This window comes from Dromaius novaehollandiae, chromosome 6 (genome assembly GCF_036370855.1).
Source record: "Dromaius novaehollandiae isolate bDroNov1 chromosome 6, bDroNov1.hap1, whole genome shotgun sequence".
NCBI classification, from domain to species: Eukaryota; Metazoa; Chordata; class Aves; order Casuariiformes; family Dromaiidae; genus Dromaius; species Dromaius novaehollandiae.
Window position 1 is genome coordinate 33,826,158 of NC_088103.1, and position 13,376 is coordinate 33,839,533.

General features: G+C 47.1%; 1 protein-coding gene across 1 annotated transcript in view; it reads right to left on the minus strand.

Annotated features, from left to right (window-relative positions):
• Positions 1-13,376, minus strand: part of ARL3 (ADP ribosylation factor like GTPase 3) — a 30,444-nt gene that overhangs the window by 9,984 nt on the left and 7,084 nt on the right. Inside the window, exons 2-5 of the mRNA XM_026110351.2 lie at positions 10,971-11,114; positions 9,727-9,843; positions 5,051-5,101; positions 2,903-3,088 (exon numbers count right to left, since the gene is read on the minus strand). Of these exons, the coding sequence (XP_025966136.1) occupies positions 2,903-3,088; positions 5,051-5,101; positions 9,727-9,843; positions 10,971-11,114 (498 nt within the window). The remainder of the gene's footprint in view (positions 1-2,902; positions 3,089-5,050; positions 5,102-9,726; positions 9,844-10,970; positions 11,115-13,376) is intronic.

Sequence of the window (13,376 nt, forward strand, 5' to 3'; positions counted from 1 at the left end):
CAAAATACTTTGTTTAATAAATTTCCAAGCAAAGGGAGAGATTCTTGCCATCTGATTTGACCATGCTGGAGTTGTGAGAGAAGAGAAATGTAGCTCATCTTTTTCTACAAGCTGCAGAGAATTTGTGACTTCCCTGATCTTTCTGCAATAATCATTTATGGAATAAGCTGGAATATTTAGGGCAATGGGACTGGGGACAACAAAGCGGGACATTATCTGGCCTGCATCTAAATTAATTCGTCTAAATTAGCATGATGAGCAAAATACATAGGCCTACAAATACTTTAACAGTTTAGCTCTTGCCTTTATTCTCTGGGAAATAAGTGCAGAAGTGGCTTTTATTTTCCTAGTAGAAGGTATTAGGCTGTACATTTTATTCTTGTGAATATACAGACACATTGTTCATCAAGAAGGCACAAAGGAGGAGCTAACAGCAAGGAAGTGAGACAGGCCACTCTAGAGAGGCTATAGATGAACTTCAGTAGGAAGCATTTTTCAAAGCTCATTGACAGAAAGTGCCATTTTCTATCATTAATTCTCCCACATCCAACGCATCTCCCTCAATTTCATCTCCTATTTTACTGCCCCTTCACAACTGCAGAGATAATTTGGACTTACATAAAGTAGGGGAGGGCCTGCAGGAGGGAAGAAGGTGACCTGAGCCTGCCTGCCCACATCCATGTGAACTGCAATGTCGCATTCTTGATCTCGATCACATTTCTTTGGGAGGGTTTTGCACTTGAATATACACTACAATTGTAGAACATATTTCCCTCTAACAGCAGCACTTCAAAATAAAGAACACAGAGTGGAAGCCTTTCACAAAGTTGGTAGCAACATAGCTGAATTTGTATCTTAGCTAACTAAATAAAGGCCCTTTGAAGGACACCATCTGCTACGTGTAGGTCTAAACGGTAGGTTAATAATTTTAAAACACAATAACTGCTGTACTGGGTCAGACCAACAGTCCATCCACGCCACCATCCCTTTTCTGGATGCCAAAGGAAAGAGTGCCAGAGACCGTGTATGAGTACCATGTATGGCCTCCCTTTCTCTGTTCTTCCCTCCCAGTCCATGGCCTTGGCTATGCCCTGCTCAAAAGCTGCCTCCACATCTTTGGGGTTAGCAATTGCCTGAGGACGTCTTCTTTAGAAATTTGCCCAGTCCTTTTCTGAACCCATTGATGTCTTTAGTCTCCACAACATCATGTGCCAATGAAAGCCACAATTTGACTATGCAATTGACAAAGAAGTATGTCTTTTTATCTCTTAAAACTGTTGCCTGATTATTTCGCTAGGAACCCCTTTCCTCTAGCAATGTGAAAAATAGCATATAGTTTATTTGCCTTTTTTGTACATTATTTTATAAACCCTGAAGATGTTCCCACTCTCTGTCCTCTCTCCTCCAAGCTGCAAGTCTTATTCTATTTATTCTCCCTGTGTACAGATGCCACTCTGTACTGCTGATCAATCTTGACAGAAGATCCTGAAATCTCTCCTACTTCTGAATAGATAAAAGGACAACATTTTTCATGATGAGTGTGGGTAAGCACCGGAACAGGTTACCTAAAGAGGCTATGGAATCTCCATCCATATATATTTATAACTTGACTGGACAAAACCCTCTAGACTTGTAGTTAGCCCTGCTCTAAGCAGGAGGTTAGATTAGAGATCTCCAGAGCACCCTTCAACCTAATTTATTGTTGGACTCTATGATTCTACTTCTACTAGAGTCTTTTTAGATGAGGGCAGGGCAAAAAATGAATGTCATGTTCAAGGTGTGGGCCCAGCGTGCCTTTGTCTTGTGACATAAGAAGTGTTTTCTGGGATGTTGCTCACTCCCTTTCTAATAAATTCTCTAACACTGATTTCCTTTTCTGGTCTCTGCTGAGTGCTAAACTTCTGTTCCCAAGGATCTGCTCTCTGAATAATGGCAGCTAATTTTGAGTCCATCACTGTATGTGTATAGTTAGGGCTGTTGTTCCTCGTGTGCATTATTTTGCACTTGTCAACATTGACTTTCATCTGCCATTTTACTGCCCACTCAGTATTGCGAGCTGCTTCTGTAATTCTTCATACTCAGCTTGAGATCTGACTACCCTGAACAGCTCTGTAGCATCTGCAAACAAGGTTTTAGAGAATCTGCAGTGAGGATAAATCCCTTCATGATCCTGTTTCTTTAAATATCAGTGAAGGGAGTTCTCACCGCTGGGACTGCAAGCGCTGCAAATATTTCATTAATTCAGGAAAGCCTAAAAGTGAAATAAATAAACCTAGGTCCCATTTACATTACAAAGAGCTACTATACTGCAGGAGCTGGCTACAGCACAGGAGCACAAGACACAGCTATTACAGTTTGGTACAGGAACACAGCTCAGCCCCCTCTGCGGGTTTTTGCAGCCCCAAACGCTGCCATTAGAAGTGGTCTTGTGCGACATGTGCGGCTCTCGTGTTTCTCTGGGTCAGAAACAGATCAATTTTTCTCGCTGGCGCCTGAGCTGAGCAAAATGCCAAATGACATTAGCAGTGAAGGTAAATCAGATTTCTAAAGTGCACACTTGTAACAGTCAAAGGGGTTAATAGTAAAAGGTGATTTGTTTTGTGAAAATGATTAACCTGACAGCAGTCTCTTTAAAATAAATCAATGTCTTCATCTGGCCTGACCAAGGGGTTCCGGGTGGGGAGGTGAATCTGTGATCGCTCTCCCCTTTCCCGGGGCAGCAGAGATCCCAAGGGCCTGCTGCTCCCCCTCCCCTTCGCACCGGTGGAGAGACATGCGCCCCGCATGCTTGGCTGCGCCGACCCTCTTTTGCGAGGTTGCCGGTCCAGCCCCACCCTGCAGATCAACAGACAACCTCTCGCAGATGGCCTGCTGGCACAGCAAGCCCTCTCCAGAGCCTCACCTGCACTCCCTCTCCTGAAAGAGCTGAACAAGACTGGATCTGCCAGACTCTGTCACGGATTGTGTGTAGGTTCAGTCCCTCGGCAATCTCTGAAGCAGGGGCAGCCGTCAGCAAATCCTGCTTGTTAGCAAATATGAGCACGGGGACTCCACTAAGCTTTTCTTCATCCAAAAGCTCAGCCAGCTCCTATATCATTTACAAGGGAGGGGGTAGGGAGAAGAGGGAGAGATGGAAGGGAAGAAAATCTTCAACCACCAGTGGTTGTCTCTAATTAGAAATATATTTAGGGCAAATGCTGGAAGACTGTGCTTCCAGTGAAACCTAGATCTTATTATAAGAGAGCAAAAAAAGTATACAATCATCTGTGCCCAAGGTTCAAAAGCGATTTCTTCCAATTACAGGTTACAAAAATCTTCATCTTAGTCTGAAATTAGCAGTTGCCTTAAAGGCTACAACTCTGTGTTTTACCAGCCCCTGCTCCCTGGAGATCAAAATTGATGAAACAGCAAAAACCATGTAAATTGGCAGTATGAGAAGTCTATCTCAAGTTATCGCCTGACTGGCATTTGTACCTGAGCTGCCATTGACAACCAGACCTGATATCTTTGCTAATACTGAGTTTCGGGACTTTGTTCCAAGTTTTATAAACTGCAATTTGAGAAGGAGAGGATTTTTTTTTTTTCCCCCCAGATTTTTTTGTTCCCCCCAGAAATGGAATTCTCCCTCCCACAAGAAAGCAGCGATGCTTTTGAAGGCATTGGCTAGCTGAAGACAAGCTAAAATCAGTTTTACTGGATGGATTTTGGCTCCTTATGCACAGCACACATTGAGTGGCATCTTAAGAAATGGGTTTGTTCATTCAAAAGTGGGTGACTCAAACAGTCTTTTAATAGCTCAAATCTGAATCTGCAGTAGATCAACGATGGCTAAAATACTTCACATCTAGGGTTGTGCAATGGCCTCATGTGAAACAAGCACACAGTCTCAAGTCACTTCCCTATGTGAACATATGGTAAACCCAGCAGAATTTTAACCTGTAGGGAGTGCTGGCACTGCGGACAGATGAGTAAATGAGATTTTTGTGGGCTCCTTGTTTAGGATTTCACACTCTCTATACTGTCCTAACATCTTTCAAGCACTGACTAAAAACTTGGATTAAATGAATGCAGTCGGGGAGATGCTAAACTGCAGCGGAAATGTGACTCCATCTCCCCCAAAAGCAATGTTTGGTTTGGAAACCAGAATGAGAGAATGGAGTTATAAACAGAGTTGGCTGGGAATTTTTCAGCAAAATAGGTCTTTCATCTGACATGGCTGATTTATTGAAACCAAAACTGTTTGCGGAAATGTGAGGGGTCCAGGCTGACTCCGCCTGACTCAGGCAAGTGCTCTAAGCTTCTGCTTCCTCTCCCTCTCTTTTGCCCAATGTATATTTAATTATTGATATAAAGTGAAATAGATCCAACAGGAGAGAGATTCCTGCCCCACACCCCACAGTCCTGCTGTTAGGATGTTCCCACAAGACTTGAGACAAAAGAGCAAGTGCCTCCTTTAAAAGAAGCAGAATAGAGGCCTTTAACTTAAGTCTCCCATTTCTGGGGGGTAAATCTGCTGCTGGCTATTTTGGGACACTGTCACTTTCTAAATTTTACAACAGAAAAGTCAAAAGTCCTATTTTTGTTCCATCCTAAAATACAAAATGTTACAAAACATCAAAACTTTGCAAAATGGAAGTCTTATTTTCTGGCCAGTCCTAGCTAAAAAGTTCTTGGGTTTTTTTTCAATTACATCCAAGAGACAATCAAGTCAATATGATTTCCATTTCAACTTTGTAAATAAGAAAATAGGATTCCTCGGGGTCTTGGTTTGGCAAGGTTTAAAGGACTTACAAAAGTTTTTGCTTTCTGTATTAGGCTTCATCTGATATTATTGTATAATTTTAATGCAAACCGTTCTATTTAAGTGGAATTAGGCTACCTATTTTCCTTGTTTCACATCTACCAAAATAATCTGCATTGATGTTGAAAAGGAAGTCTCTCTTGAAATGCAAATTTCCCTTATAAACAACAAAAGCATCTTCCTAACTTTTGTGAGCAAGCAGCACTCAGAAGCACTCAGTTACTTCAAAGGAAGGTGGGCATAACTTACCTGACCTGTTTCTTCAAACCTCTTCCTATCTGCACTGTCAATGACATAGATCTGAAAAGGAAATAAGGGGAAAAGTTACTCTCCCCAGAAGACATTCTTCCACTGTATCATGTGCTTACATGGACAGAGCCTAATAATAATGCTTTTGGGACAAAGACTCGGGTATTATTTTATAGCAAATGTTGACAAAACTTCACGATGTTCCGAAAAGAGAGGAATCACCTCTTTCACAGGCAGGGAGAGCGGATGGCCGCGATCAGAAAGGAGCTGGAGGCAGTACCAGGGATGCTCTCACCACCTCCACAGCATCTGTCACTTGGAGAGAGCAGGAGACTGACTGCCTGTCATCTTCACAGCTGGCCAGCTTTCAGGCTGCAGCCGACCTCTGGAAGGCAAAACCTGGGGAGCCAAACGCGGTCATTCATCCCAGCAGACATGGTATCTAGGCACTGCACTGGTGTGCCTACACCATGCTGCCCTCTTGCAGGACAAATCACCTCCTGATAAGCCACCAAGACTCATGATGGCACTCAGGGGTCAGATGAGACAGGAACATATTGGAGGCACCAAGTTCCTCTCCACCAGGTGATCCTACCACTACCTCCTGGATTGAGTGGTGAGGGGAGGGGGCTGGATCCAGCTTGTAAGACTGTCTTTAGCTGCCAGCTTCTCCACCAGGACCTTAGAGGACACAGGGAGCAGCTGGCTCACAAAGCATGACAGCAGAGCAGTGCCAACCCCTCAGGGCTAGGCACCACATCCCATGGCCCAGGAGGGGGTCCCAACCGAACACCTGTCCCCAGTACAGAGAAGAGTGGACCCTGGCCTGCAGGCTCCCTGCCTCAGAGGAGGTTGTCACCCCTCTAAGCAGCACGGTATGTGCTAACTTCTTTCTGTAATAAATTCCCCTTTGGGGCAAATGCAAATGAGCCTTTCCAGTGGAGCAGTTTTAGGTCTGCACAGGCTGAAAGGCTCCTGAAAGATCCTCCTAGATATGTGATTAGTAATTCCAGCTGCCTCCCCTTCCCCCAGTAATGCTATTGCAGTTCAGAGCACACAGGCATCAAGCTACATCTAAAGAAATGGGGAACCTCAGTATAACACTCACCGACATGAATCACCTGAGGCCCCATTTTCATTGCTTGGGTATGAGAAGGTTTTTAAAGGAGAAGGAAGCTGGGGCAGTGGGCAGGGACAGGACTGGTGACAAACCCTGAGCCTTTTGCTTCCAGTCCCTGCCATTCCCCATCAGCAGTGATTGAAGCTGCTAGCATGTCATCTGCATGCTCCTTGGTGGCTTACAGGGAGCAAGTGTCAGCCTGGTTTTCAGGGAATAGATGAGCACAGCACCCCGCCATCAAGATAAATGGCAACCTTGCAGGCAGTCTCTGCAAAAGACTCCGCACTTCCAAGACAATTTTGACCAAAGAGTAGGGGGAGGGAAGACCTCTAGCAGCAATATCTATTAAACTGTAGGCACTCTCTTAATGAGCAGTGCTAGAGTTGTTTAAAATTGGACCAAACACACAGCATGAGAACCTGTATGCTAGGCCTGGAGAAGGAGCTAACTCAGCAACCTTGTGGGCCTCTTTGCTGATCACTTGGGGTCTGTGGTCCTTCCTAGGTGCTCATCAGCAGAGGCTGGGAGATACGCAGCAGGGCTCGACACAGCTGCAGGGGGATGTGATAGTGGAGCACATGCCTGGTGTCACGTGACAGGGAAAGGCCCACAGGCATTGCATGACACACAGCCTCTCCCCACCCCCATCTGAGGCATGTGCACCTCTAATGTACCAGCTAGACTGTCCTCTCTGCTCCTCCCTGTGCATCCCGTTTGGGGTAGGAAGCACAGACCAAAAGAAAGGAGCAAGTCGCAGGGCTGGCAGTTGTGCTCCGAGGTAAAACTGGACTGGCAACTGTCCTCTTGACGGACATCTCAGGGGAAGCTTAGCAACACATCAATGCAATAGCCAAGTGCTGCTTCTCAACCAAAAAGCAGCACCTCCCATATTATGGTGCTACTCTGACACGGAGGAGCTCTGAGTCCCAATCAGCCATACCGTCTCCTGTACCACTCCATTTCTTGCTAGGGAACTATCCTGCAAGATTAGAATTGGAGACAACAGTGCTTGGGGCAAAAGCCACAAAAGCACAGCACAGAGAAGGTAAAGTATGTATGGAGCGCCTGCTTCCAAACCAGAAAGCACTGTGCCAAATAGCTGCAGGTGCCTGTCTGAATATGCAATCAGACAAATATCCACACCTTATTTGCCTGGGCTAAGCTTCCAAATATCACAGGTGTGTGATGCAAGACATGCCTCTCATTCAAAAGCACCTGCATGGATTTGAATTTGCAATCACTTCCTGCTTTTTAAAACCCTTTAGAGGGTCCTCTCTGCTTTTTGCACTATAGTTTAGAAGACAGAAGCAGGGGGTCCTGGGAATTGTAGCATATCTTATCTCCATCTTGCCTCTACTGCCAGGCCCACACAAGAGCCTGCTTCTGGCAGTAGGGTTTGGTTGTTCTCTGGTTTGAGCAGCCATCGAGCACACGGTGCTGGAGGAACAGAGCTTGAGAAAGCAGTTCCCCTAGAGCTGGGTGCCTCCTTAGAGCAACAGGCCAAAACAAAGCCTGGAGTTAAGTGGGTTGTGAGTGGTGGGGCTGGATGAAGCAATACTATGAGGAATAAGTTGGCTCAATTTACAGAGGCATGACCTGCACCAAGCTCGTGAGATGGATAAGTTACTGGCCAAAACAGGGTGAGGACTGGTAGAAGAGAGAAAGGGAGTCATCAGCATGTACCCGATCCCATCATTTTAGCTGCTATCCCTATTTTGGTGTGCACAGACATACCAGCCCTGGCAAAGCACTGCGCTAACATGCAGACAGCTCCAGTCTGAGACTGGCTGCCATCTGGCTAGCAGGCAATGCAGGCCAGGGAGCTCAAGTCTGTGTGCACACCAGTTGCTCCCTCCCTGAATTCAGACTGCTGTTTCCCCCAAACTGATTCTTCTTCTATCTACTCATTTTCTTACTCTCATGAAAATAAAGGTTTTCTCTGTACATCGCTTTAGCTGGGGAAGGCAGGGAACACAACTGCCTTAATGTCCTTCCGTTTTGAAATTCACCTTTATTTCTCCACCTCCTATGAAGCATAGTGGGAAGAGGGTGGTTTCAAGCCTGCTAAGGAAGACCCACAGACTGGTGTAGCTCACTGTCTTTGCCAGCAGAGTCTCCCTGCTTCAGTTTCATGATGCACAATCTCCGCAGTATGAGCACCTGATGCAGCAGGCAAAGATCCTCGAGCTGCTGCTTTGCAGTGTTGACTTTGATCTGCTTACCTGCTGCCTCCCCACCACACAGAGCTGCAGAGCTCAGACTCGATGGGCACAACCTGCTCACGGCCATGCCATGCTCTCCTTCTCGATTGCCACAGAGGACTATGTTAAGTCTGCTCTGTTAGTTTTTCAAAGCCAGGACAAAGAAAAATCCTCTCCCCCTTCTCCTCCTAGGAAGAGCTCATCATTACTCTTTGCAAAAATCAGCCAATCAGCTTTTTGCAATAGTGGTTGTCCTCAAGCACCAGACTCCAAATTAACTTAAGGCTGAATATGAGGGATTCGCACAGAAGACTGCTGAGGACTTCTTAGCCCCATTTAAATAACAGCTTCAATTTGGACAATGTTTTCCAAGCCTCCAGGTACAGCCTGGCTCTTTAGGACCCTGACATAAGCCTTAGAGCAGAGTCATATTTCTAGCTGCACTGATCCTTCTGTGGAAATGCACTGAGTTCCCAACACATCAGTGAGTACCTGTCTGTGACAGGAGGGAGGAAGGGCATCTCTGAGCGAGAGCTTCCCACTTTCCCACAGGGAACCCTGCAAACCTCGCTCAGAACGGCCTTTTCTCTGCTTTGCTGGCAATATTGCTTGGGAGAGACTCCTGGAGCCCCCAGTCTGTCTCCATCCTGGCACACGTGGCTACATGTTAGAGGTGCTCTTTGAAACTAGTCTGGGCAGCATTCAGAGGGTCCCAGGACTAACATGCTCTGGCACAGAAACATAGAGGTCCTGCACTGTAATTATAATTGTAGTTAACTGTAGCTAATTGTAAGGTAATTGCAGCTAAGATGTCAAAAACATTAAAGGACAGTTGTGTGATTAAAGGACCAAGAGAAGAGACAAGGGGTCTCTCTGTGTCCCTCAGCCAGAAGCTTTTCTATCTGACACCAAACATGGCATTTAATTCTTCTGTGCCTCAGCTTCCCCAACTATAAAACAAGGGCACCATACTGACCCACCTCCATACACGCGGCTTAAGTCACTAATATCCATGACAAGCCTTCAGAACCTCCAGTGAAAGGAGCTATACATGGGCAAACTACATGTTATTCACGTTCTTTCATTTGAAAGAGACTGAGAAGAGAGGGAAAGAACTGGCTGTAACCAGCACCATCCTGTGAAAGTAAAAACATACGACTGAATGATTTCTCCAAACATCACTATTTTTCTTACTGCACCCAACCAATCTTGCAGTTTCACTCAGGATAACTCCTGTTACAATGGCCATGGTGTTGCTGAGGACTGGGACATTAGATTACTTGTTCCTGAATGTCTGGCTGAGACCTTGGAAAGCCATCACATGAACACAGCATTCAACTGCAGCCAATACTTACAAGAATATCAGTGTTTTCAAAATAGTTCCTCCAGTACGGCCTGATCTTCCTCTGTCCGCCTATGTCCCATACGTTCAGCTTGAAGCCTTGAGACTGTACACTTTTGATGTTAAAGCCCTAGAAAGAGCAGAAAAAGCCACACAGAGCATAAGCCAGAATGGCTGGATCACATTCACAGGCAGGCATTAGCACCTTATATATCCCATGCCTGCAGTGTGCAGCGAGATGGGCTGGGCAACCACAGAGATGGATTGGCTGCGGGAGAGGCGCTGGCAAAAGTGAGCACAGACGCCAACCCATTGGTTTGCCTGTGTTGTTGGGTCAAGGGTTGACGCTGTCAAGGCTACAGAGACATACGATGCAGTTAGTGGCTTGGGAGGGCTCAGCAGGGTGGGTGCAGGAAGAGGTAGGAGAGCTGCAGATAAGGAAAAAACAAGGGCGCTGTGAGAAGCAGGCTTGAGCTTGTGAAAGCCGAGTACAGAGTCCCTGCTAACATGAAGCCAGAGGTCTCAGCTTGATTCGACACGACACAACTAGTGCCAGGCTTAAAAGAGCAACAGCTGCACGTCTGAAGAGTCCATTTCATCAATTAGAGCGCCAATCGAAAGGGCATTCAAGCAGAAAAACAGGGTGCGGTGTGGGCTGGCAACATGCTGCCACACCACCCAGGGGACACCCGCTTGGAAGCGGGGTGTTGGGGCTGGGAGCTCTGGGAGGCATCTCCCACAGCTCTCTAGCAACCTCCTCTGGTCAACGCAGGAGCGGTGCTGCCGTGCTTCCGACGGGAGGCATCCCTCTCCCCAACCCCGCGGCTGGAAGAAAGGGGGCCGGAGGCATCAGAGGGAGCACTGGAATACGCAGGACCCTTGGAGCTGGCTAGGTGAAAGATGCAAGGGGACAGGGATGTGCCCGATGCTGCAGCATCCCTCGTATATGTCCCCCTTTCGGCAAGGGCAAACAGGAGCAAAGTCTCATCCATGCAACGCCAGCCTGACTCAAGAGCCTCCCACAGAACTCCATGGTGCACGTCCACATTCACGCAGCCTGACAGATCTGGCCTGACGCCCCCTGGCTCCTTCGGAGCACCTCCCTTTGTGCAGATAACACAAAGACTTAACGGTGCGCCAGGCTCCAGCTTTCCCCCCTTCACTGAAATCCTGTGCTGAATCATCAGTGCTTCATATAAATTTATGAGGCAAGTGGGACCACGAGAACAGCCTTGGGCAGGGAGAGGCCTTCCTCACCTGTGTTGGCGTGATGTGGCTGATGTCCTCAGATGCCAACTGTTTCAGGAGCGTGGTCTTGCCAGCATTATCCAGTCCCAAGAGGAGGATTCTCACCTCCTGGTCTGGGGTGCTTTTCAGTTTACGCAGGATTGACAGTAAACCCTAAATCAGCCAGAGAGATCATAGCTGTTACTTCTCACTCTCTCCCCTCTACCAGGCCATGCCTTCTTCCCTCAACAGGGGTTCTGTGTGGTGGTTGATCCCAGGACACCCTAAACCCTTTCCTGCAGTCCCTCTTCCCAGTTCCTCTTCTATTCATTCCCCCCAATTTTTCTTCATCTCAAGCAGTGTCAACCAGGCCTCAGAAAGCACAAATGTCACTCAATGGGGCACACCACTGGCTGTATCGCTCATGACACAGCTGTTCAGCATTCCCTGTGCCAGGAAGACAGCGCCTAAGGATATCATATGTGTAGAAGCTGCAACCCAAGTCCTTGCAAGCTCTTCATTATCTTTATCAGTGGGAAAACCCCATTAATTTAATCTCCCTCCTAGTTAACTGTAGGTTACTGTGTACCTGACATCAGTCCTTTTCACAGTAACTCCCTGATCATCTCAAACCCCGTTTATCTGTCTAAAACATGCCGGACCCATGGGGCACGTGCAGTTCAGCTTCTCAGGATGTAGCACTTTAACTATCTCAGATCACCACACGTCCTCGCTAAGAAAAGCACAGTGGATTTCAGTCATTAGCCAGGCTCAGCTCTCTGAGCTGACAGTATCACTCAGGATTAGGAAACAGAATATGCAGGTCAGCTCATTTACAATCGTGCGCGTTACAGCAGCACACCCAAGCCTTTGTCAATGGCACCGCTCAGAGACCTGCACCTCTCTAAAATGGCTGGAAAACGTTCTGGATCCTGGCGCATAACCGAGAAATATAGATCACCCCACTTCGATCTGAATCTTGCTGCCTGGTCCAGCCCCACAAGCTGAGGACACAGGACCAGGCTGGGAGTGCGTGACAGCCTAGGCCTCCTTGGGCATGTTGCTGCACTGCTCTGCACCCTTCTCTCCCTACTCCACAGATATGATTTCTTAGAGCTTCTGTATAGCACATACCGCACTGGAGACCCAACCCAGGTACACAGGTGCTCTTGCAACTAATAACAGCCTGGGCAAATCCAGAGGAGAAATATGCCTACGGCTTTTTGGAGCCCTCAGGATTTCAGTTCTGTCTCTAACAGACAATTCCCAAGACTACAAGTCCTGCAGGACAATCATAAAGAGTTTCCCTTCGGCCCACTAAGACCCAGAGCCAGGAACAGAGCTCAAACAGCAGCACAAACCTGGGCCCACGGGGGCCCATCTCTCAACCTTTTTGTTCTCCCATTTGCAAAATGAGGACAATGATTCCTGTCGACCTGCGAGGGTGAATTAGTTAATGTCACAAAATGCTTTGTTGCTAAAAGCAACTACACACTCTAAATATTCCTACTGGGAGCCAAGGACTATTTGAGCCCTGAAGGTTGCTCCTGATCCCCTCCAGATCATGGCAATCAGAAACCTGTCCTGAAGATAAAGAACTGCAGGACGCAGTGCAACTGTCACAGCTGCAACGGGCCTTCAGCTTGCAGCACTGCCCTCCTGCCGACTCCTGGAGAGCTCCACCTCAGCCACTTGGAAAACTGCTTACGAGAGAGCTCTGCACAAGGGTGGCGTGGAGTTTTTGGAAAAGACACCACACTATGGATCACAATGCCAAAGCTTTCAATAACACAGTGTGAAAATACAAACATTCAAATGCAAGTTAGATTTGATCCACCCCTCTGAGCACTTCTGCTTTGGAAATAATTTATCAGTTACCCATTTAATTACCAGCCACAGCTCAAAATGCGTGCATGACGTGTGTGTGAGAGATGGGGGGAGAAAAGGAGGGTTAGGGGGTGGAAGGATGTTTGTAGAAAGTTACAACTGCAATTGCGACTGTGCTTTTAAAAAGCACCATTGAAAGCCGAGGTTCACACATTCACAGCTCGTGCAAGGAACCACAGCAGAACTGAAATCTTACCCTTACCCTGCTTCTTGGGCTTTTGCCTTTATATTAGCTATGCCATAAACAGGCTGGTACAAAAAGTGGAAAACCAGGCCCAGCTCAAGGGATGTTAATCAGGAATGGGCTCTGCGTGGTAGAAGATGCCATGCCCACACGGTGCAGGCACAGTAAATCCCCAAACTGCTTTTAGTCAAAGAGTACAGGCCTGAAAAATCTCATGCTGAGCCCTGAGGGCCAGATGCTCACAGCTGGCTCTCGCTGATGGACCCATAGTTAATGAATTTGGAGCGCCGCATTCGGTACAGCCAACTGCTGCAACTCCTCCCCACCCAACGGCTCATTTCCCCAGTCACAGCGCTCGTCTCATA